Source organism: Lycorma delicatula, chromosome 1 (genome assembly GCF_047948215.1).
Source record: "Lycorma delicatula isolate Av1 chromosome 1, ASM4794821v1, whole genome shotgun sequence".
Taxonomy (NCBI): domain Eukaryota; kingdom Metazoa; phylum Arthropoda; class Insecta; order Hemiptera; family Fulgoridae; genus Lycorma; species Lycorma delicatula.
In genome coordinates, this window is record NC_134455.1 from 96,851,567 (window position 1) to 96,877,975 (window position 26,409).

At 32.7% G+C, this 26,409-nt stretch overlaps 1 protein-coding gene and 1 long non-coding RNA gene across 2 annotated transcripts; one reads left to right on the forward strand and one right to left on the reverse strand.

Moving 5' to 3' along the window:
* Positions 1–651: 651 nt before the first annotated feature.
* Positions 652–2,176, reverse strand: LOC142317577 (uncharacterized). The gene is made up of 2 exons (XM_075354134.1): positions 2,052–2,176; positions 652–835 (listed from the first exon to the last, which is right to left on the reverse strand). The coding sequence occupies exons 1-2, from the start codon at positions 2,174–2,176 to the stop codon at positions 652–654; spliced, it is 309 nt and encodes a 102-aa protein (XP_075210249.1).
* An 8,495-nt stretch (positions 2,177–10,671) lies between these two features.
* On the forward strand, positions 10,672–15,164 carry LOC142318148 (uncharacterized). The gene is made up of 3 exons (XR_012754830.1): positions 10,672–10,841; positions 11,685–11,911; positions 13,996–15,164. It is a non-coding gene; the product is annotated as an uncharacterized LOC142318148 (long non-coding RNA).
* Positions 15,165–26,409: the final 11,245 nt, after the last annotated feature.

Genomic DNA, 26,409 nt, shown 5'->3' on the forward strand with positions numbered 1-26,409 from the left:
GAATTGGATTGTAAACTTCACTTCTGAGATAAAGTAAATAGACTGCATTCCTAATAACAGGAGTGAAAGATCAGTTTAACTGAAGAGTAATGTGCCTTGGTACAATAATAAATCGTCTGCTGTTATGAAGGAAAAAAAGAAGAGGGAAGAGTAAAAAATAAAGTTAGGAGTTAATCAGCAGCTTCAAAAAGGTCATTGCTGTTTATGTACATTTTAGAATTGAATTTCTGTAAAGTTAAATTTATCTTAAAAGAAATTTTTTGGTTGGAATTTTGACTTTGGGATTTTATTTACTTCACAAACAAAAGGTTAACACTCAGTTACAGTTACTTAATCATGGATGAATGTTAATAGTGTATGGAATAATAAAGCTGGGTTTGACTGAAATTTAAACCCAGAACAACATGAATGATGAATGACAGAGATACCATTGCGGTTCTCTGGAGATTGGAAGAGTAATATGGTATCAAATAAGGAGCATAGGGAAAGTTTTAAAGTAGATATTTTGGCAAACAGCACAGCCTATGTGATATTGTCAGTGCCGGATTTACCTTGGACGAGCCCCCCCCCTCAGGATAAACTTTTTGTCTTCTCTCTCCTTTTTTTTTTAATAAAAGAAAGATCAAACAAATATTTATTTTATTTACAGTTTTATGTACAGTACATTTTCAGTTTCTTCCTACTTTTTTCTGCTGCAAAATCTTGAATGACATCATCAAAGTTCATTTTGTGAAGCTTTTCTTTCTCGATAAAAAGTAAACTCAGGTCACTCACTTTTTCTTGACCCATAGATGATCGCAAGTAGTTTTTCACTCGTTTTAAAGCACTAAATGACCTTTAATTAACAATTAATTATTGGCAGAGTTAAAAAAAGTTTCACGAGACACTCTACATTAGGAAAAGCGGAAAACAACTCATCTTTGAAAATGATGTAATACAGATCTAAAAACGTTTTAGTGGGTTCGTTTCCGTATACATGTTTTACGTAGGTGTGAAAATTTTCAATTTCACTTACAAATGTTCAATATTAACATCATTTGGATAGTCGGCGATCAATTTTTCAACGCTTTTTGTAATATCATCGTTCGACGCGTTAAGATTGACAAGAAATGAAAATTTATCCGCGATGTTTGTATACGCCAATGCGAGTTGTTTCAAGTTAGTTAACAGAGAGTCAATCATGACGATAAATGATTTTATTTGAAATGAATCACACGGAAATAAATTTTCAAGAGCATCAGAGGCGGGCCCATCGTTACATTGCGTCTTCTTCTTTGCGTGGCCGACTTATATTCGGCACCTAGAACAATTTTTTTTGCTTCAGCATCAATTTCGGAAAATTTGTCTCGGAAGTTCTGTACATATGAAATTAGTACATTGTACAAATTGGCTCACGTTTCAAGTGAAATGTATGGGTTTTGTAAAGTAACCGATACTTTCTCAAATTCCTGAAGGACGGATTGCCAAAAAAGCATCATGAAAACAAATTCTAACGTTTCCATACTTTTCAATAAATTCGACGCTTCGTTGCGCGTTTGGCCATCGAAAGAACAATCGTTCACAATCGCTTGAAAAGTATTAGCTATTTTATCATAGTTTTGAGCTATCGCAGATACCGATTTTGAGTGTGCATTCCACAGAGTTTGCGATAATTTTTTTAAGCTCAAAGCATTTGGACCTAAAATATTTTCGAGAAAAGACAATCGTTTTGTCGAAGCTACATAAAACACATAAATTGCTTGCGCGATTCCGAAAACGTTTACCGCTTCTAAACACGAGGCAACGGATGCTTGTCCAACTAAATTCAAGGAGTGTCCAGAACAAGGTACGAAAATTGCCAAAGGGTTTCCTTCTAAAAGCGCTGCTTGCATTCCATTATAAATTCCACTCATGTTTGACGCGTTATTGTAAGACTGCCCTCTACATAAATCAAAATTGCGTCCACCGTTTACTAAATAATTTAATGTAGTTTCCGCTAAGTACCTGCCCGTGTGGCTTTCTATTTCAAGAAAAGTCAAAAACTCTCTACAGGTTGACCAATTTCAGAACACACGTAACGCACGATAATAGTCCACCGATCAATGTGGGATATGTCTGGCGTGGAATCAACTAAAATACTAAAGTACCCCGCTTTAACTATATCATTGAAAATCGATTTCCGAAGTTTATTCACCATTAAATGAATTAATTCATCGCAAGTTGTCTTGGATAAATAAGATGTATTACCACTGCCACAATTGCCATACTTATCGATGTGATTTTTTAAAAACGGATCAAATTGTGCTACAAGTTCGAGTAAGCTAATGAAATTGCCACACCGTGATTCTCCGAACCTTTCATTCGTTCCTCTGAAAGCTATACCTTGCTGCGTTATAGTTCGAATTACTGCAAGAATCCGCTTCAAAACTTCTACCTTAGTATTCTCGTTCCTTATCTAATTATAAGGCTTAGATTACATGAAACGTTTTGCTGTCTTTGCCTAATTAAAAACGTCAGTTGTGCATCTCTATGTTTTTTATTTCCTTCGTGTCTTTGCACGTCGTGACAATTTCGCCAGTCAGAAAACCCACCAGCGCTGAAACGAGTAATGCCTGGACTAAACAATAAACATTGCCTGTTTGCGGAGAGTAAACTAACCATTCTCTCCGGTAACGTTCTCCGTTCATTTTAGACCCAAAAAAAATATTCGCTGTACAGTGTCGTGTCGTCTCATTAAACACTCGTGAAGAGTTGTCAAATGGCCCATCAGAATGATGACATTCGCTGGGACCTTTACGAATCCAATAATCGATATCAATTTCTGACAATTTTGCCACAGGTCAACGTCCTTACCGCGGTTAGGAATTTGCAGATCGTTTGCGAGTGTCTCGGTGTCTGCTGAAGAATCCGGAACGTCATCTGGCCTCGTATCGTTAGGGCTTGTACTCGTACTCGGAAGATTCTCTTCAATCGGCTGATTTTCTTCTAGAGGCGAGTCATCGGGTTCAATTTTAAAAAACTGTGTTATTTTGGGAATCTTTTTGACGGATTCTTCTACAGCTGCTTTTTTTTCGTTTCTGGAAACCACTCTCGAATCTTTTCATGATTTTGTGGCAATAATCTATAAAAACAAATATTAGTTAATATTAAAAAAAAATTAATATAATAATTGTTTTAAACTAATAAAAACAAGTTTTGAAAAAATTAAATTTAAATTGTGTTGCATCATTTTTTGAAACCTTATTCAGATTTAAATGTGCTATGAAAAATTCACCAGAAAACCCGTAATCAATTAGATAAACGATATTTAATAATTGTAGTCGAAGATGTTTCCATGGGCCCCGGAAGTTCCAATTGCCTATTATCCTACAAAATTTCATTTGATACAAACATATAGGTTATGATAACAGAAATAATCAGACACAACCTGATACTTTTTTAATGAATTTTATTGACCTTAATTTTTCGTTTGATTTTTTAAATAGTATGATTTGAATACATACCTTGTATCTTTGACTCAAGCAACGAAACAAATTGCTTCAAGAATCTCTGCGGGTTTAGACAAAGACGAACAAAAAAATTAAATAAAGGGGCCATCTTTTTGTTACACATGGAAATAACGCGCGGGAAAAAATGGTTTGCATGACAAACCAATTTTAAAATATACTGTCATTATAATCTATGCTGTAAATATAAATGAAGCTTTTACATAATTGTAGATAGCAATTACAATTATACATAAGTTATAAAAGTAATACATAAAGTATTATAAATATATTCTTGATTTTTTGTTAATTTTACTTTTATTTTTCTAAATTTTTTACTTCGAGGCCCCTGTCAAAGTGAGGCCTCAAGCAGCTGCTTGTTTTGCTTTATGGTAAATCCGTCACTGGATATTGTTCAAGGTTCTGGGCAGTGGGTGGGTCTTGAAGAGGTGAAATGATTGAATGCATGCTGTATTTCTACCTTCTTAATTAATTCTTTTAAAGAGTATGGCCCTGCAATCTATGCCCAGCCTCTTCTGTGTTGAAATTGCTTGAAGAGTGTTCTACAACACACTTCTATGGGTTTCCATAGTAGAACTAATCCTGTCCCTAGCTTGCTAACCAAAATGATTTTGTATATCTGAATCACTGCTAAGAAACAGTGAATGCCAGATAAGAATCTGCTTAATTGAGCCCACAAAAAAAATTTGTGTTAAAGTGTACTGCCAGCCCCAATGAGGTCCTTTGATCCCAAGAAATGTCACTCAACATCCTCTTATCAAGTGGTTGGCTTTATTACTGTAGATTGATTTTCACTTGTTTTGGCAAACTTTTATCTTCAAATGATGCATTCTTTGTTTATTTCTACATACGGATGAATTTTTCTACATTTATTATCATTTAAAGATGAACTTACACCTATAATATATGCAGTTAATAGAATATCTTTTTATCTTGTTTTGGAGGCTGATTAAAAGAAAAGATGTTTTCTCTATTAGCCTTTGAGAATATACAGTATTATGTCTCATTAGAGATAATCAATCACATGTCAGAGTCAGTTACATTAAAACACGGCTTATCTGAGATAGTTCTTCCCATTAAGGAAATTTAATGAGGCTGATATATATAATCTGGTCTAAAATTCCACTGCCACTTAGGTTTGTAAATTTTTTTTTGTTTTAATCAGTTTTTGTTCTGCATCTATAGCAGTAAATCCAGGATACTTGATCAGTGAAGCAATCCCAGTTAATAAATAAAAAAAGCTTTTTGTTTAAAATTATTTAGTTGTTTTAATTGAAGGAAATTTTTATAGGTAATTATAAACATTTATGAATGCAGCTCTAATGTTTTTCATATTAAGATATCTTACTGTAAGTAATGTTTATATTTCAATAACTGACTAATTAAGAATAGGATATATGAAAAAAGGATTAATTTTTCCTTAGAAGTTGTCTTCAAAAGTGTCACTATCCTTTAGTTGAGGGTCAGTGTCAAGAGATTCTGGTCATTCATCACAGTTGTACAACTCGCCGATATTTTTAAATGAAGCATGAATGGATAATTAATACTATGAATGCAACCTGCAAAAGATGAATTCAGCAATATTAGTACATTAATGGTGTTTTCTGTTGTATCTTGGCACGGTTCCATGTACCTCTCGCAAGATCTTTTCAATGGTTTGTGTATGTACCCATGTATGTGTTAATAAAGTCCGTAACAGTTGAAGGTTAAATGACATATCCTTCGTGCTTAAACAACTATAAAATTTCCAATTGACACTAATTTTTATACTATTATACCAGACAAAATTTACTTCTTAATATTCGTGTAGTGAAGAGTCAACATACTGAACTTCGTATGATAGCAAACATAATCTAATGCTTGCTTTGCACACAAACCTCACCTATATAACTATTTAATTGGCTGCTTGTTAGACCATTGTTTATATTTCCGACTTTAATATCTTTTCTATCTTATTCCCGTAATCCTCTAATTAACATATATATCTTAATGTGAAAAGTAATTGAGCTAAGTCTATAAAGGTACAATAACATTTTTATGTTTTAAAGCAATAAGAGGGGATTCATAAGGTTCTTTAGTAGTTAACCATCAACAACTAAAGACAAAGATCTGAACACTTCATTTGATTATTATATAAATATATGCCATTCATTTCTTTAATTATTTGAGATGCCAAGTAATAAAATTAATCTACCGCTTAACGCATTGCAGATAATTTAACTTCATTAAAAAAACCACAACTTTGGTAGTCAGCCTACTGAGGTGGTCTAGTGGTGAACTCGTCATCGCAAATCAGCTGATTTCAAAGTTGAGAGTTCTCAGGTTCAAATCCTATAAGACAGTTACTTTTATATGGGTTTGAATACTAGATCGTGGATACTGGTGTTCTTTGGTGGTTGGACTTCAATTAACCACACATCTCAGGAAAGGTCGACACTTCATTTACATTCATACATATCATTATCATTCATCCTCTGAAGTAATACCTTATGCTGTTTCCAGAGGCTAAACAGAAATAGAAAGAATTTGAATACTAGATTGTTGAGATCAGTGTTCTTTAGTAGTAGGGTTTCAATTAACCACACATCAAAGTAATGGTCAACCCTTTTTTGCTGTTTAGCCTCTGCAACCATCACAAGGTATTACTTCAGAGGATGACATGTGTAAATGTACATGAAGTGTATTCTTGTACAGTATCAGGTCAACCGTTCCTGAGATATGTGATTAATTGAAATCCAACCACCAAAGAACACTGGTATCCACTGTCTAGTATTCAAATCCGTATAAAAGCAACTGCCTTTACTAGGATTTGAAACTTAGAACTCTCGACTACAAAATCAACTGATTTGTGATGATGAGTTAACCACTAGAAGGATTGGTCAACCTGAGACTTTACAAGACTACTTCATTTGCATTCATACGTATCATCTAGTATCTTATGGTGGTTCCGGAGACTAAACAGAAAAAGAAAAGAAAGGACTCTGGTAGTCACAGTTCTTGTAATGTAATAATCATTCAATTGTTCATAATGAATCATTCAAAACATTTTTTTAGAATCACTACTCTGTAGTGGTGGGATAAACGATTCTTTTTCAGGAATCGATTCTTTCGATTTGATTCTCAGGAAGGATTATTAAAAAAGAATCGTTAGTCTGATTCAATGATTCTTTTCCTTCCCACCACTACTAGAGCTGTAAACTGTATTGTGCATGCTCTCTTTCTCTTCTTCAGCCAAGTTTAGCAGTTCATCTCTTCATACTCCTGTTCGACTCAACTAATGCATACATACTAAATGTCTTTGATTGTTCTCTTTTCAACTCCTTCAATTCTTCTCTTTTCAACTTTTATTCGACTTCTTCGATTCTTCTCTTTTCAACTCTTACTCGACTGCTTAAGTAAACATTTGACTTTTTCGGTTCAATATGATGTTTAGTAAACTTAGAAGCCTATCACTTCTAATGCGCATGCTCTCTTTCTCTTCTTCATCCATGTTTAGCAGTTCATCTCTCTTCATACTCCTGTTCAACTCAATTGATGTATACCTACTAAATGTCTTCGATTCTTCTCTTTTCAACTTTATTCCACTCTTAAGTAAACATCTGATTCTTTTTTGGTTCAATATGATTTTTATTAGCCTATCACTTCTAATATGCATGCCCTGATCCCATCATCTACCCAACGATTCTCCTTATTTCATCTCTATTCGATTCCTTTACGAAAACAAGCTTATATCAACAAACTTCACTGCTAAACAGAGAAGGGAAAATTTAAACTATTATGCACACATTCTGTATGATATCATTATTCATTTTTCTTTTAATTTCATTCGGGCGGGAAGCTATGTTGCACAATATTAATTACTGTCGTTCTTTTGCGCATACTGTCATGCTCAAGATATATATTTTACAATTATTCTTAGTTGACGGATAAAAGACGACAGTTGATTCTGTTTTCATGGTGCATAATCTTTGCGTGTTCTATTTTGAGTTGCGTTTATATTTTGTTTCTTCAGGCCTACACAATTTCGTAAGATTTTTTTTTACTTTACATAATCAGAATAAAATTTTTTTCTAAATTTTTATTGGTATTATTTTCTTAAATCATTAGTTTTTACATTGGTAGATATTTTATGAGCACTTTTAAAAAGGAATAGTTTGTTTTTAAATTTATAAACATGAGCTGTAGAAAAAGAAGTCACATGTGGACTTGCTTTTCTGAAGCAAGCCCTGATAAAGCTTTGTGTAATCTTTGCCATAGTTCAGTATCCTATGCTGTGGGACGACTAGTAATCTATTGTGTCATATTACATTTAAACACCCACGAGTTGATATTTCAAGACAAAAAAAATCCTTGTCCTGATTATGTTTCAGAAATGCATTATAATTTAAATCCTACTATGTCTATTGTAACTGAACCAAATGAATCACAGCAATTAGCCCTTAAATTAACAAACCTTGTTGAACCGCCTAATCCATTTTCTGTGCATCCAATAACATCTTTTTCCTCAAAAAAAAATACAACAGTTGTCTCTTACTAACTTTGTTACAAAACCTGTCTCTCAAAGTAAAAACCGAGCATTAGATATTCAATTAATTAGGTTAATAACTAAAGAATATCAACCTATTTCACTCGAGGATGAAGAATTCAAGAAGTTTGTTCAGATGTTAATCCCTGGGTATTCACTTCCTTGTTGGAAAACAATTACAACTAGTTTAATTCCACAATTATATTATAGAATTTCTTGTGAGATTCATAAGTCATTATATAATATAGAAGCATACGCAATAATTACTGACAGTTGGACATCAGTTTCAAATAATAATTATATGGCCATAACTATCCATTTCATTGACCATGATTGTAATTTAAAAACCCAATTACTTACTTGTATGGAAATCTGTAGTCAACATACAGCTGAAAACATTGATATTGAATTACAAGGTAAATTCACTGAATGGGCTATTACTGACAAAATAGTAGCAGTTGTTAGTGATAATGCAGCAAATTTAAAAGCTGCTATTCGCAAATGTCAGCTACGCCATATTCCTTGCTTAGCACATACAATTAATTTAATTGTCCAAGCAGCAGTGTCAGAAGTAAAAACAATTGTGGTAAAATTGAAGGCAGTTGTCAAATTTTTTATACAAAGTTGTCATGCTGCCTCCAAACTGCAAAACATGCAGTAACAAATGAATTTTAAAGAATTAAAATTAAAACAGGAAGTGCCTACCCAATGGAACTCAATCCTGCACATGTTTAATAGATTATTAGAAACAAAAGAACCACTAATTTTGACTATCACTTTGGTGAATCCTATGCTAAATAATATTACATTTGATCAGTGGACAGTTGTAGCTGAAATGTGCAAATTATTGAAAATGTTTGAAAAGATAACTATTGAAAAATTTCTCAAAAAACTGTCACTATTTCAAAAATCTGTTTATTGGCACAAGCGATGATTAGACATGTACTTAAGATTAAATGTTCTACTCAAAATTCTGAAATTGTTAAAGTATGTAGCAAGATGTGAGACCAACAGCAACATAGATTTAAGGATGTTGAAAATAACAATATTTTGCCAAAAAGCATGCTATTAGATTGTCAGTTTAAAAAACAAGGCTTTAAAGATGAAGCATCTAACCAAAATGCTTACACAAAACTTTCACAGAAAGTTCGAAGTATTCAGATCGAATAAGGTGATAGGTTTGAAACCAAACAAGATATATTGAATCCTCCATTTCAACTGCATGGGAAGATTTTGATAAAAAAGTAACGCCAATTTTAACTAATTCAAACCCAACAGTAGCAGGAATTTTAGAGCTAGATAAATATATAAATGAACCGCTCTTCTCAAGAACACAAAATCCTGTATCTTGGTGGAAAGAAAGCGGTTAATTTATCAAAGATTATTCAAAATAATGCAAACAAGACTTTACATTCCTGCAACCTCTGTTTCCTGTGAATGAATTTTTACAAAAGCAGGATAGTTAATAACATAAAGGCGAAATAGACTTACATCAAAGAATTTCGAAAAAATTATATTTTTACATGTAAATATGTAAAATACTATAAAGTTTATTTGAAAGGTATTAACTAATTATTTATTTTGCTTAATTTTTATTATTATTTTTCATTATTTTTTTGTGATAATAGAACCAAAAATTTAAAAAAAAACAAAATGTTTTTGTGTGTCTATGTAAGCAATTGTGCGCGTATTAGTAAAAACATCAAGTAAATGTAAAATCATAACATCTATGTGATAAAATAAAGAAGACGGAATCAATGGCTCGCTCAAAAATAAGGTACGGAACAAGCTATATTATTTTAAAATATTCATTTTATCATTTGTAGCTTTAGATAAATTAGTTTAAGTTAAAGTTTCTAATTACAAATACTTTTACCCACCGGGTTCGTCTAGTGTTGAACGCGTTTACGCAAATCAGCTGATTTCGAAGTCGAGAGTTCTATAGTTCAAGTCCTAGTAAAGGCAGTTACTTTTATACGGATTTGAATACTAGATCGTGGATACCGGTGTTCTTTGGTGGTTGAGTTTCAATTAACCACACATTTCAGAACTGATTGACTTGAGACTGCGCAAGACTACACTTCATTTACACTCTTACATATCACCCTTATTCACCTTTATTCTGAAGTAATTCCTGACTGTGCTTCCGAAGGTTAACAAGAAAAAAATATATAAATACTTTTAACGAGTCGAAATAAAAAAAAAAATATATTTCGCTGTAGTTAATAATAAAACATAAAACTGTTTTATGGGGCTTACAGATAAAATTTAATTGTTTTATATTAACTCTGTTAAATAGCACAGTTAATGAAAATATTTTATAATCAGACGTAATAAATTTGCCGAATGTTCAATAAACAATAGTGATGGTGATGTAATAAGTTATGCGACACCTGTGGAAAACAATAAATAAATAAAAAAATAAAACAAACGCAAGATAGAATTTGGTATGGTAGGAGGATCCCCCGCTACAAGCTATGCATAAGATTGCTACGAATCGAATATTATTGAAAAAGATTTGGTTTCCTGTTGCCTATCCAATTCATTAAGATTCGTAAAACCAATCGGTTTATCCTGCAAACCGATTCTCGATTCGTTCATACACTAAAAAGAATCGAATCGAAGGAACGACTCATCACGATTCTTCCCATTACGCTGTGCAATCGGTTACAAGCATGGCGTATGCTGGGTAGGTGTTAAACTTGTTGAGCCAGTTACATGATGTAAGAGGACATCTGTTGAAGGCGTCATAATAATGGAGTATTTAATTCATATTAACTTGCAGAGTTATTTTTTATCATTTTATGTGACCTACTCGTATGTTCTTGAAGGTTAGTGCTGGTTGCGACGTGACGTTTTTCAAAGTTTTTGCAATTGTGTTAAGATATGAGCAGGTTTTTTCTATCATTAATGTAATTATGGATATTTTAGTTTTTTCTTACCCATAATTGATAATCTTTTGTATTAATATAAAATTTACCCACTGATGAGTTATGTATACGTTAAATTTTAGGTTTTTTAAACTTTCAGCTTTCATTTCAATATTTACTATTTTTTATTTGTGTTTACTTTGAAAATTGTGTTATTCATACAATGCGTTGCATCTGAATAATGTGAATTCTGATTAAACAAATATTTCACCAGGTATTAACACAATTTCTTGTACATACACATGTGGTAAAGACTAGGGAATGTGAACAAATTCATACAAGACTGCAATCCAGGATGTTATTGGTTTCTGCTTAAGAGATGCAGATAAGACCATTTAATGTAATTGTTTAGTATGTGTTGCTACTAGATTATAGTTTATTCCTACAGTGTGTATCTTATTTTCAGTTTTACTAATTCATTTTGGTTAGTTTTGAGACTGGCTCAAAAATAATATATCTAAATGGAAATATTTCCATAAAAAACCCATACAATGTGTTTCAAAACAGGTGTAATAATGTTTTATGTTATTCTGTCTGCTTTATGTTATAATGTGTTACATTTTACTAATTGAAAACATTTGCATTTGTGGTTATAGTTTTGAAAAATTGTATTAGCATTGAATCTTTCTTGCTTTTGCTGTGCTTCACTTGCTTTGTCAATTTATGTATTGAAATGGAATCAGTTTGAAGACTGAGATGTATGAATGCAATAATTAAAAAATTGATTTGTAATTTCTATTCTAGTTCGACTGAGTGAGTTGAAAAGATTGATCAGTATATAAGATAAGATAGATGAGTAGTAAATGCAGCCTGCATTGTGAGAGAGTCAAGCAAGCAAATAATGTTAACTTGCTCGACAGCCTGCTGTAGTTCTTCAAAATGCATATTCAGTAAAACTTCACTACTGTTGGACATGGCTTGGGAACAATAATTTGTTGGTTATGTAGAGGGGTCTGCATATTCAGAAAAATGTGAGTATAGTATTATGTTTGGTTATTGTACAGAAAAACAAACAATTTGAATAGAACAGTGTTTTTATTTCATGTTAATTAAAATTTAAAAAAAAAAAATAGTTTCTAATTAATGTGACTGTATAGTCAAGTTTTTTATTGTGTTTCTGAAAATAAAACAGTGTCCTGTTAAGTTCATATTTGAATAAAAAAAGAAAATACTGTACTACTGTAATAAACCAATAAAATAAACTACTAGGAGAGAATTTCCTTCTACTCAAACACCAAATTCTTATCTACAGCACCAGCATCACCATAAGCATTTTTATATGACAAGTCTGATTGGGAATTTATCTAACTAACCCCCTGATGCTGTAAACTCATCGTAACCAAATTCTTTAGCAATTTCTAGGACTTTATCATGATCAAAGTTCCAGTGGTCAAAACGTTAGCACGAGCCCTACAAAACCACTTGTAAGTCAAATTGTCAACCGCTATGCCTCGCATTTTAGGAAATGCACATTTGCTTAACTGATTGTCATTTTCAGTCCATGACTGATACAAGTTTGCTTTTTAAGATATCATTTATCTGGGTTTTCCTGACTTAAAAATGTTTTGCAATATCATGCACACTGAGTTTTTCTTTTTCGTAGACATTTGTAACTGCTACTTTTTCTTTTAATGTTAAGTGTTTGCAGTTCTGAGATATTTTAAGTTTTGTTAATGATGCTAACAATCTTTATAAAATTCACAAAATTGAACTGTATAGTAAACATACCTATAGAAAATGTACAAGAAAAAATACAGTACTATACTATGACAAAAATATTACAAATGTTCAGTGTATAGTATATATCTGCACAGCAACTGATAATGAATCACGCTGGATGATAAATTGATTAAAATCATAACATCAGTGTCTAGGTGGAAACGCATTGAGTATAAAATAAAACTTGGAAAATCTTTATTCTTGCTGTCTATTTTTCAGAACTGATTGAACAGTTGTTATAGGAAAATTCATTGTCCTTCCATTATTAAGAAATATTTTATCCATGAATACCACTATAAAACTGCCACGGAATCTAAAAGTGTCCGGTATTAAGAAGAGGCCATTATTAGGAACTTTCCATTAAGGGAACTTAATATATAAGCAGTGACTTGCTTATCTATATATATATTTTTGTTTTCTATATTGTTAGGTGATTTTGTAGCCAGAACAGAACCCTCATACCAATGTGCTTTCTACCGGGCTAGGTTAGAGTAGTAAGAATATATTGTTTAGTTCTGCTTCCAGTATTAATGTGCCTAGAGTTAAATGTTATTGTAGGTAACAATATTTATTTTACTAATAGGTTGGTTCTTTTATTCTAAAGTGCTAATCCTACCATACATGTTTTGTATTTTCATTTTTTTAATATAAATATTTATCTAAAGAATTTCTTTTTTAGAAAAAAAAAGTTGAGTTAGTCAATTTCATGTTGTTCCATTAATTAGGTTATGTTATGTTGTTAAATTAAGTGTTTTATAGAAACCTGCTGTGTGAATCTTGCCTTTGTGTGTATTGAGAGGCTAGCTAATACATTGCAGCAAAAAGTTACCGGATTTATCACAATAATACAATATTCAATATTATTAGATGTTCGTTTTTGTATTGTTAGTTAGTGATTTTATAGTATTTAAGTGTAGATATTTTACAATTTTACCTGAATGTTTATATTAATTTTATATTACATTATATTAAATGTTTAAGTTCACTTTTTTAGATTATGTTATTAACTGAATAATAGTGTGTTCTTGATATTGAAAGTAACAGTTGAGAAGAACTAATTTACATATGACAACTAGTTAAAAAAAGAAATGATACACATGTTTCTGTGATTGAACACTGCATTTTTTAAAATTCCTCTATCTCATTTGTAAGTAAACAAATCATCTAAATTATCTTATAACGCAATAAAAATGTAGGTATTTATCTGCATAGAAAAGAACTCTTTTGCTTAAACAGTGAAGAAAAATAGTCCAAGAGCTAGAGCGGAAAAAGCTCTTTGATCTTTGTGGAGGACAAAATTTATTGGAAATTGATACATTATTAATGTATGTTACAGATCCCAGCAGGCTGACAGTTTGTTGGTAAAGGGACCAGGTAAGACAGGCGAAAGGTGCCATTTTTCTGGGAAATCCTATTCATCGATGTGAAGCTTGAAAATTTGTACAATGAAAGTTAACAATGTACTAAACCTAAGTTTGAAAGGGCTGACAAAGATTTTAAATGGGTGAAGGGGTTGGCATATAGGAATAAAGATGGCCAAAATTTCTGCCAAAGTAATTTCACTGGATGTGTCAGCCAATTGAACCAATTGTTTCGTAACATTTAACAATACATGTGTAAAAATGGCTATAGCTTGGTTGGTGTGCAAGGCAGTAAAACAGAGTTATACTGTCATGGGCACATGTATGCACTATGTGTGTGGAGCACACAGATTTGTGCTGTATGTTACAAATAACTAAACATAAATTCATTTTTTTATGCTTTATGTGTTTATTAATGTTTAAAAATTTAATTTTGTAAATAATTTATATCTTAAACAATAGTTTAGAGCCCTATTTACATACTCATTTTACGAGAGAATACTCGCTCAAGGAAATGTTATGTGTTGTTTATTATTTATATATGAAAATAGTATATAATGAGCTATTTAGTTAGCAACATTCCATGAACTTAAATTAATAGTTCAACAAACAAACAGATTTTTGACAAAGTGGGGAATATTGAAACAATTTTTATTGTTATGTATGCAATTTTATTTTGAAAGTATGTTATTGTAAATTCATAGATATATATATTTTTTGAATTGCCATACTTCCTTGTCGCATACAGAGTTATCGTTATCATCGCTTAGAGTGTTACAATACCTTTCGCATAGCCTTCATCATATTCATCGCTTTCAAATTCAGAATCACTGATATAGTTATCAGATTCACTCTTTAGTACAATTTCCCAGACTGACAGACTCTGGCAACTGAGGACTTTCAAACTATTTAAATTTATTAAAATTTTCATCGTCGAGCATCCATACATTTTCTTTGGGATCAAGATCAGTAGGAATTTGTTTATGTGCATCCAACCACACATTCATTATGTAACGTTCTCTTAAAAGGTGTTGATATAACTCAGAGTGACAAGGCGGCAAGCTCGAAGCTTCGACATTTTTTTTTGTATAAATGGTTTGTCAATATCACATTTTATATTGCTGATTAAAAATTTGAAACTGATTATCATTAACTTTTCATTTAGTGATAGTTCTTGCAACATGTATCTTGTACAAATTGCATGTAAATGTTTTGAATACCTCCTCTTGCTAATAACATGTATCTTATACATGAGAGTATAAAATGCTTTCTGATATGATCTGATTTTAACATAATTTGAAAAGGTCGTTTTTTCCCTTTTTGTAAAAAGTTGGGTTGTAATTGCAATCTGTTGAAGCATGAAAGAGAGCTTTGATGGGATTTAGTCCCAGCCTGTATGCAAAACCTGATTGTGTCCAGCTAGGTTTTTGTAATTTTGTACAATACAGTGAAAAGAAAACATTCATTATCATGGTACATGCTGCCCATCACTCACTATTGCGGATGTATAAGGCAATTTTATGCTTTCTGAATTTATCACAGCAAAACTTTGTTCTAGTATATTTTTTCACCCACTTGTATGAGAGCTGTGGAACCTGTAGATATAGACCGAGTGGTTTCTCAAATGACACTGAGAAAGGCACTGGGGATTGGCCAACTTGACCCAGATATTTTCTGTCATTTGCTGTCTGTCATAAGAGAGCCATTCGGCAGGCTGTTCTCGGGGTGCCTAAACTGGGGTTACTTTCCGACTTGTTGGAAGGTGGCTTTGGTGAAGGTGCTCTTAAATTCAGGAAAGGATCCAAGTGAGGTCAGCAGTTATTGACCCATCAGCCCTTTGCTGGTAATCGGCAAGTTGCTTGAAAGCCTAGTTGTGGAACAGCTCTTAAAACATTGATATGAACTCTCTACTAAATCGAGCTCAGTGTGGCTTCATGAAGGGGTTGCCACCGAGGATTGCATCTTAAATGCTCTTGCTGAGGTGGAAAGCGCTGACTGTAAATAGTTTCGGCAATTCTTATTGATATAGAGGCAGAATTTTCTTCCTTGTGTTGGAGTTCTGTCCTTTATGACTATAAGTTGGAATGCTGCAATGTTCCTGTAGCCCTGCAGGCCGTAGTATGTGACTGCTTGTCTGATCGCATGGCTGTGTTTAAAGATGTGCACCTAGTTTTGGAAACGTCCATCATCAGGGGATCCATTCTTGGTCTCTTACTGTGGAACCTGGTATTCGACAGTTTTTTGGAACTGACATTCCCGGAATGGGTCACAGCCCAGGCTTTCGCTGATGACTGTCTCCTGTTATTTCGTGGTAACTCACGACTGCAGCTGGAAGACAAGCGCAGGTCAGGTGGATTTGTCAACTGCAGAGGGCTGAATGGACATTCAAAATTTAAGGATTTCTGTGCCCAAGACAAAGTTTATGCTTCTCAAGGGTGCATATATATTATCTTACAGTCGTAATCCCCCGTATTAAGTATAAAGGCTGTGTAATCAGCCGACTGAAAGTTCATAAGGTTTGCTGTAGGAGCTAGTTGGGACACTGGTTGCTAAACTGTTTTGAGACTTAGTAGCCGTTTGTGGCACAGACATTCGGTCTTATGCTTTAGGATGACCGAATGGGGGGGTGGCAGGAGAAATGCCAAGCATACCAACCAAAACCCACATGTATGAGAAAATAAAGTATTTAAGAGAGATTTCAACCTTTCTAACCAAGTAACTAAATTTTTATTAACAAATGGCATTTTTAGATAGATTTCATAACACAGCTACTTATTGTTATGGGTACTATGATTTGACTTCTGGAAAATTTTGACATATGATAATTTTGACGTTTCACATCCCCAGACCCCAAAACCACAGTCATTTCAGAAGTTTATATATATGTATATATTTATAATTTATTTAGGTTAAACTTTTTATAGTCTGTTTTCTTTTTCTTCCCCTTTATGTAAATAACTATATGTACAATATAATATTCTTTCAGCCTCCGCAAAGCACGTTTTTTCATTCTTGTCTGAACAAATATTTGTTCTAAATTTATTTTAAATGTTTTTAAAGTTTTTTAAAAATTTTTTTATTTTAAACAAACTATTTTTACAAAATGTAAGAAGCTAATAGAGTTATTGTGTAAATTGTAAACAGTTTAAGAATTTATGGAAGATATCACTGAGGTTAGAGCTTAGGCCCCATCCTCGGTGATATTTTTCATGGGTGGGCCTGCGAGCATTTTGATGAAGTAAAAAAAAAAAAATTTAATGGTAAGAGTTTTTTTTTAATTCTGTACTTTACAGAGGCTGAAAGTCTTATTATAATATTAAATATATATATCACTTTCTTGTGGACACAATAACTGCCATACGATAATTTTGCGCCAATCACTTTCAAATTGATACATAATATACAACAACCCAAAATCTTGAGTTCATTATTGGGCAAAATTGGACCACGGGGGGTGGAAATGCGGGGCTTTTTAGAAAAAAAACAAGATATCGCTGAAACTTTGTTAAGTAAAATATCAAATTTGTTTAATGTTCCCACTATTCTTTGGATAAGGGCCTAAAACTTATCTAAGTAAAGTTTTTTGATATCACCAATCATTGGCCCATGGGATGGAAAAAATGGGGTTTTGAAGACCAAAAAATCACACCTCCATTAATAGGCATAAGATTTAATCGGTTTAAAGTGGTTGTTAGGCCTCTAAACTTTACCTAAAACTTTTGTCTGAAACAATTTTTAATATGATCAACCTTTACGGCAAGGGATGACCAAAATGTTGCTGAAATTGTAAGAAGATGGGGCTTGTCGTATGGTAAATATGTGAAACTTTTTTTATATGCAACCAATGTTGTATTGAGTAAATTTGAAGTTTTTCTTAACTTCAAGATGGAAATTTTTTTATCTCCTACTTCTTTTTTACTGTTTAGCCACTGGGAATCACTGTCAGGTATTACTTCAGAGGATGAATGAGGATGATATGTATGAGTGTAAGTGAAGTATAATCTTGTACAGTCTCAGGTTGACCATTTTTGAGATGTGTGATTAATTGAAACCCTTCCACCAAAGAACACCGGTATCCACGATCTAGTATTAAAATCCATATAAAAGTAACTGCCTTTTGTAGGATTTGAATGTTGGAAGTCTCGACTTCAAAATCAGCTGATTTGGAAAGATGCATTCACCACTAGACCAACCCGGTACATCTTTTATTCCCTACTTAGCACCGGTGAAATCTACCTCCACCCTCTGCTGTGCCAAAAGGGATTTTTTTTTAATACACCACTATCTATCAGCTTTGTCAATTAAAGCTTGATTCATTCATTGGTTGGAGGAATTTGCACTGTCTGTTTTTAGTATGAAATTCCCTTTGTTTTGTAGAAAAGTAAGAGTAGTTGCTTTATTTAGAATGTCACACAAATAGTGTGAATGAAATCATGTTGACATTGCAGTAATTGTGTACTAACTGAATGATTTGAGGATAAATTAGTATATGATTTGGTAATGAAAAAAAACATGACATCATCTAATGAGTGTCATTTGTACAATACCATGACAATAGGTTTAAGAAAATATTAAACAGTTCATAAAGGGATTACATAGAAACTAAACTGTATAATTTTAATTATACAAGAGGTTTTTTGTTACTTCATTTTAACTAAAATTTAACATATTAAATAAACTGTAAAATGTTTCAAACTAAATTAGTTTTATTTTGAAATCGTTTTTGAGCGTTTTGTAGTTTACAAATATATTTCTTGTTTAATGTTGCTTAAAAATAAATTTGGTATCATTGGACACCGGGTTGGTCTAGTGGTTAACGCATCTTCCCAAATCAGCTGATTTGGAAGTCGAGAGTTACAGCGTTCAAGTCCTAGTAAAGCCAGTTATTTTTACACGGATTTGAATACTAGATCGTGGATACCGGTGTTCTTTGGTGATTGGGTTTCAATTAACCACACATCTCAGGAATGGTCGAACTGAGAATGTACAAGACTACACTTCATTTACACTCATACATATCATCCTCATTCATCCTCTGAAGAATTATCTAAACGGTAGTTACCAGAGGCTAAACAGGAAAAAAGTTAGGGTATCATTGGAAGTGCTTTATCATTTAAAAAATATAAGTTTAAATTGGTTGATAAAAATTTTCAGTCGTATATTGCTAACTAGGAGGTTTTGTACATTGTCATTAATAATTGTAAAGTTGGAAATAGTATTACACATTAGTAATTTACAGACTTCAGTTATTTGGTTTTTATGAAACATGTATATATCTTTTTTAGTAATAAGTATTTATTTGTACTAAATCATTTACTTTTTTACTGTGGTTATTGAAATATGGATTCAAGAGGTTTCCCTCAGGGGTTTGCTTTGTGTGCAAAGTGTAACCCAAGACCATTATGTGTAGAATTCTCTACTTCCTACTTGAGGTGAATTTGTTATAAACAGAACATGATGGATCTAGAGAAACATCTCGAAAAATTATATAAACTAGTCTTAATGTTAAGGTGACTTTTTTACAATGAAAAGGACATAAATAAATTGAAGAAAAAAATATACTGTAAGTAAAAGAAACATTGTATTCATTGCAGCAATAATACAGAATACACTACCATCATATTATTAATGCATAATAAAAACTTTTGTAACATTCTATATTTAATTATGCTTACATGCCTATTAGTTACTATTTAAATGAGTATTTTTTCACTGAATGAATATTTTTTGTCAATGTATCATCTTCTAACAGTATATTGGTAATATTTGAACAAGAAATAGCCTCCATATTTAATTTGAACGACACATCACACGAATTTGAATGCATCACACGGTTGATATCGATTGAATATGGAGATTTACAATTAGTCTTCAAATATTGAAAAGGAGGACACTTCAAGGGAGGACAGAACTTACAAAGGACTGTATTCCCTAAAGGAAGACAATTTGGTTACCTTATTAATGTTCATATTCTTTTAACACTTTCATTGCCACCCCCTTATGGATATACTTCACACAGGTGCCATTGGCTTTTTTGTGGTTTATTTACTGTTATGTATGCATACATTATTGTATAAATTATTCCCAATTTCTTATGGCAAATATAGTAAATACAACATGTGTAGTGTATACTGAGGTGGCACATAATGCAATTACTGTGCCTGGTGCCACTTAAGTAGCATATACAAAGGTCCAATTAGCTTTGTAAACTGCACTATTTTATCATTCTTATAGTGAAGCTGTGCACAATTTCTCCCTTTTTTAACTTCTTACTTACAGTGTCACATGGATTGTATTTCCTACAAGAATTTAATGTACCTGTACAATAATTACCTTTATTCTGTAAATTTGATACCAGCATACAAATTGTATATGTAAATAGAATGTCAGGACATTCTAAATCAGCTGATTTGGAAGTCGAGTTACAGCGTTCAAGTCCTAGTAAAGCCAGTTATTTTTACACGGATTTGAATACTAGATCGTGGATACCGGTGTTCTTTGGTGATTGGGTTGTTGAAAAACTGATGGAAAATATACTTATTAAGTATATTTTCCATCAGTTTTTCAACAACTTGTGACATGGCATGGGCATGATAATTTAGTATAAAAAGGAATGGTTTCCATTGAGAGCATACATTCGTTGAGTAGTGCCAACTGAGACTATTAAAACTGCTGTGATAGCAAAAGTGAATGAATTTAGGTGTGGTACCTTGTGATGTTAATGAAGCACTTTAGATTTTAAGCGGTGCAGATTATTTGCAGTGTTAACGAAGCACCTTTAGATTTTAAGCAGTGTGGATACCTTGCGGTGTTAACAAAGCACCTTTAGATTTTAAGTGGTGTGGAAACCTTGCGGTGTTAACGAAGCACCTTTATATTTTAAGCGGTGCGGATACCTTGTGGTGTTGATGAAGCACCTTTATATTTTAAGTGGTGTGGATACCTTGCGGTGTTAACAAAGCACCTTTAGATTTTAAGTGGTGTGGAAACCTTGCGGTGTTAACGAAGCACCTTTATATTTTAAGCGGTGTGGATACCTTGCGGTGTTGATGAAGCACCTTTATATTTTAAGTGGTGTGGATACCTTGCGGTGTTAACAAAGCACCTTTAGATTTTAAGTGGTGTGGAAATCTTCCGGTGCTGATGAAGCTCCTTTATATTTTAAGCGGCGTGGATACCTTGCGATGTTAACTAAGTATCTTAACTCTTATATTTAGAATGAGGTATTTGCTAGTAAAAGAATTTAGTGTGTAATGTGTGTGAACTTTTGCCCTATGTGCTTTTCAAAATGCCTGCAGGTTAGCGTGCACAATTTTCAAAAAGCGTCCAGGGTTTTCAAAACTGTAACTTTCATCTTCCGTTACGATCCTTTGCATTAATGTTTCATTATCATTGGCTTGTTCAAGAAGTTGCCGACAAACATCCACTTGATGTTCTTTCTGCTGTTCGGTTATCAAACGAGGAACAAACTTAGCTTCAACTTGATGCATGTTCAATTTTTCAAACAAAATGTGGCATGATCCAGTTGAGATGCTAACCTCTTCTGTAAGTTCTGTGACAGTCAATCGGTGATTTGCATGTACCAGATTGTTTTTCTTTTCTGAACGTAAGAGTCATCAGTTGAAGTTGAAGGCTTTCCTGGTCGAGTGTCATATTCAATCGACTGATAACTTCTTTTAAATTGTGAAAACCATGCGTAACATTGCATACAACCGCAGAGTACCATCTCCGTAAGCTTGCTACAAAAGTTGAAACATTTGTGTGAAAGTTTTCACCAGTTTCATTGAAAACTTTGCGTTGTATTGTTGCTCCCAAAAATTTTTGTTATAAATAAATTATAAAATTATAATTATTTATTATAATGTTATAAGTAATTTTATTATAAATAAAATTCTAAAGGTATTGAAATGATCAAAATAGAGTAATCGCAGATTTAACTTTGTGAAAATAAGACATTTACGGTAGTCAAGATTTCAACCAGCAATAGCGTTACAATAAAAACGATTAAAAGGTTAAAATATCATTTTTATTCCAGTTTATATTTTCAATTTTTAGTGTTTTTTTAATCATTTAAATTATCAAAAATATTAAGTATGTTAATTTACTAGTTATTTTAACAGTCAATTATACACGGTCGACAAAATTATTATGCGAAGCTAATGATTTTGCATACATATTTAATATAATAGCAAAAAGACAATATAATTCCATGCAAATTTTGCAAACATTAAATTGACTGATATCTGTCTACAGTGCAAAATGAATCGCAAACGATTCATGATGAATTAAACAGACAGAAATCCTAATGTGCAAACGGATAATCGATACGACCACTATGATAATGACAAAGATGAGAAGATGATGGAGCGACGCACCAGCAAAAAGAGACCGAAATGGGTATGACAGTAGTAGAAGATAGAGACCGTGCTGCGACCATCCTGCATTGTCACTGTTGAACATAAAATGGGTAAAGGAAGAATACTAGATGAAACTGAAATGCCTAGTACTTCATCTAATAATAAAATTAGCCATCCATATATTGAAGATGAAGGTAACACATTAGATAATCAGACAGTTGAGCTGGCTGTCAATTACTTTTTATTGCGGCCACCAATGGAATACAATGATACTATAACTGCAGTTGACATTTTAATATTTGACCCTTTATTGCTACCATCTATTATTAAGATAGATGAATTATTAAGACCCGAAATTAAGAGTCATTAATAATATAGTGAAACGTAATAAAGGTAAAATATTAACACTTAGAGCGCCACACCTAAAATGGTAAATGACACGTCCAGGCCACACGACATTTTTCGATTTATTGTGATACTTACCCTACATGAAGGGTGAGAAATATACATTTTTAAAGTTTTACCTTATTTTTCACCCAAAATGGCATGTGTATCAAATTGATACATGTGGCCCTGTTATGTGAAATTTTGTATAAATTTATACCAAGGAGCCATGTGTATACACACCATTTAAAAAATCATTTTGTAAAAATGAAGGTAAAGTAAATGAGAAGTGAAATTAGATACAAATTTTTAATTTATTCATCAAACAAAATATTACAAGTTTTTTCTGAAATTTTTTATTTATTTTATTTTTACTAAGAAATAAGAAAAATACAAGAGAAAAAAAATACCAAATAAAAAAATTGATTTTGGCTGACAGTTATGAATATCAAAAAAACAGATGAGGCACATATATTTATATTTACAAGAAAGACAAGATGTAACTTGTTTACTCATTTTCAAAGCATATTTTCTGTCAAAACGTGTTGTCAGAGATTCATAGCACACAGTACACTGTCCTCTTTTTGCCATGGTCTCTGTGAGTTTATGATTCTGTCTTCGAATGGACGTAGATGCTGTAGAATGAGGAACTTGCTGTTGTTTGAGGATGGCCAGCGTAATTGATTCTCTGAAAGCGGTAATAGACATTTTGGGTTCGTTCATCATTATATAGAGTCTGTGACTGTTAACTACTGTATTCGTTAAAAGCTTGAAAGCAACTTAACTGAACCATTTCAGCCCTTGGCGCAGTGTGTTGCAATAGAAGACGATTGATCAGATAGATCTCCCTTTTTTAGTTTAATTGTTAGAACTTGTTTCTTTGGGTTTTTTTTTTACATTTTTGGTTATTTCTTACAGGCCTAACTTGCATGGGTAAGCCTTTTCGATTCCACATAATTGTAGTTGTTAGGTGTACTTTCAATTTATATAGGGCAGATGCTAATTCAACACTAGCATAAAAACAGTCTGTAAAGACACGAAAGCCTTCTACACTATCGTAATCATCTTCAAAATTTTTTTGAGATGACACTTTTTGCTAAGTGTAAAACGATTCTGCTCGGTACAAGTAAATCTGACCTTGCCAGGTTTTCTGTTGTATGCTTGCCTAAATAAGGCTGTAGACCATAAATATAGCCGGTTTTTGATTCTGAAATTACAAAGATTTTTATACCCTACTTTATGGGTTTCTCTTTGTTATAACCCTTAAAATAAACTTTGTCTTTAAAGGCTACTGTACTTTCATCTACGCTCACCTTGTGCTGTGGAACAATATTTTCTATATTGTTTGTCCAAACATTGTACCACTCTACTTACTTTTCCAGAGCGTGTTAGGATTCCTCCTACAGGACCACTAGTATAAGGAGGGCTAACATGTAAGTTCCAAAATATTTGCTGAAATCTGACTTTGGAAAGAAAATGTGTTCGTATAAAAAATCTGGTAATCTACAGTATCGGAGGAAAAGTAATCCTCCAATTCTGGTTTCAGATTTAATTCCATGTTAATCAGCACCCTCAAAAAAGCCTTCATTTCTGGAAGTGTTACATCCATGCAGGACCACCGGTCTGATTTCTTTTGTAATGGGGTATTTTTTTGTATCTTATCTTTGGCATACCTGTTTGTTTCATTAACTATTTCAGTGAGTAAAGAGTCTGTAAAAAATAATTGGAAGAATTCTAGTTCTGTTTGAAGAGTTTGGCCTTGAGGTGCTTTAAAGCCACTGCTATTTAAAAACTTAAATTTTTTAAAACTTATATATCATTGTCGGTCCATTCCCTCCAGCTTCCATCATCTCCTTTATACTCTTCTTCTTCTTCATCTTCATCAGGTTCATTTACATTGATGTCCACATTGTCATGTTCACTTACACTCTGACTTTCAAATGCACCTTCATTTTGCACTAGGTTGTCTTCAATGTTCTCTACACAATCATTATTTTCTTCATACTGCTCAATTGGGACTTCTGGTAAAATACAGTTTTCATCACTCTCAAAATAAATGTCATGCAGTTCACTTCGCAACAATTCTGATGTTTGAGTCAACATCGCTGTTATGATTGGAATCACTGTCAGAAATAACATCATCTTGTAGTACTGATTCTCTCTAATTTCTTCAGAATTATGTACATATGTTTGTCAGTCATTTTGTAATGAAATAACATTTAGTTCAGTGATTATCAAACTTATTTCTTTTACCACCCCCTTTGAAAATCAATTATTTTTCAGCGCCCCCCATTTTTTATACACCCCTAAAACTTAAAAACCACAATTTCATTACTTTAATTAATTTAGTTATATTAGTTGGTTCTGATGTTTAAACTTACATTCTAAACTAGAACTTTTTACCAGTGAGAGCAAATAAAACCCAACTTAATATTAATAATATATTTTAATCAAATTAAAAGAAACAATATAAATATGTAATCAGTTATTTGTTTTTATACTAATCTAATGAGATGGATGAATTTGATGATATTTAATAAGTTTGTTGATATCAGGTTCGATTTTACTCAAAAACAGTCTTAAATTTCCGCGTTTGGTAACTTGCAAATGATTTCTCTTTTTAGTAAGCAGCGTTGTCACAGCGCTAAATCCACGTTCACACAAATATGACGATGGGAATGCTATCAAAAATCGTTCAACGATAGACCACAATCCAGGGTACAACTGCGGAATTGACTTTTGTAGCCAAAATTGTTGGTAGCCATTTTTGTATTTGATTTTTATTTCCTCGTTCGTTGTCAGTTCTATAAGTTCTTCCAACTGGGGTGATATTACTATGTTAACATTTGAAAAAGGATCTAACACCCGGTCTGGTATTTACAATTTCAAAATGTCCTGGAATCTTTCAATGAAATCACTGTGAAGATTTTACAAATGTTGGCAGTAGACGAGCAAGTCGTCGTTGTTGCAGGATACTGATAAATTGGGAAAATTATGGAACTCACGTCTGCCGATATTCTTCTTGTGTAAGAGCAGCTTGGCTACGAAAGCAGCGACGACATTTTTTGTTTTTATTAAGTTCAAGTCATCGCCTTGAAGTTGGAGATTCATATCATTAAGCAATGTATAAAGGTCTGTCAGGTATGCGATATCATTCTTTGATGTGATGAGGTTTTCGCGCAATTCTGTGTCTGTTTTCTAAGAACTCTATGACAGAGTCAAACAGATTGTAAAAACGAGTCAGACAATTTCCTTTTGATAGCCAACGCACTTCTGTGTGAAAGATCAATCTGTTGAAATCTTCATCATTATCAACACAAAGCTGATTAAATAATCTGTCATTTAAAGAGTTGTTTCGGATTTTATTGACTGCTCTGATGACATGTTGCAATGATTGAAATATTTCGTTCACTTAAATTTCTAGCAACTAAATGCTGTCGATGTATAACGCAATGTACAGCAAGCACATCAGGAATTTTGTTTTTTAAGTACGATATGAAGCCTTTTTGACACCCCGTCATAGCTGGAGCACCATCTGTAGCAGCTGATATAATATTATTCAGCGGAATCCCTTTTTCATCACAAAACTTTTCCAGTGTTTTAAATACGGTTTCTCCTTTCGTGTCTGTCTCGAAATTTCTAGCAAAT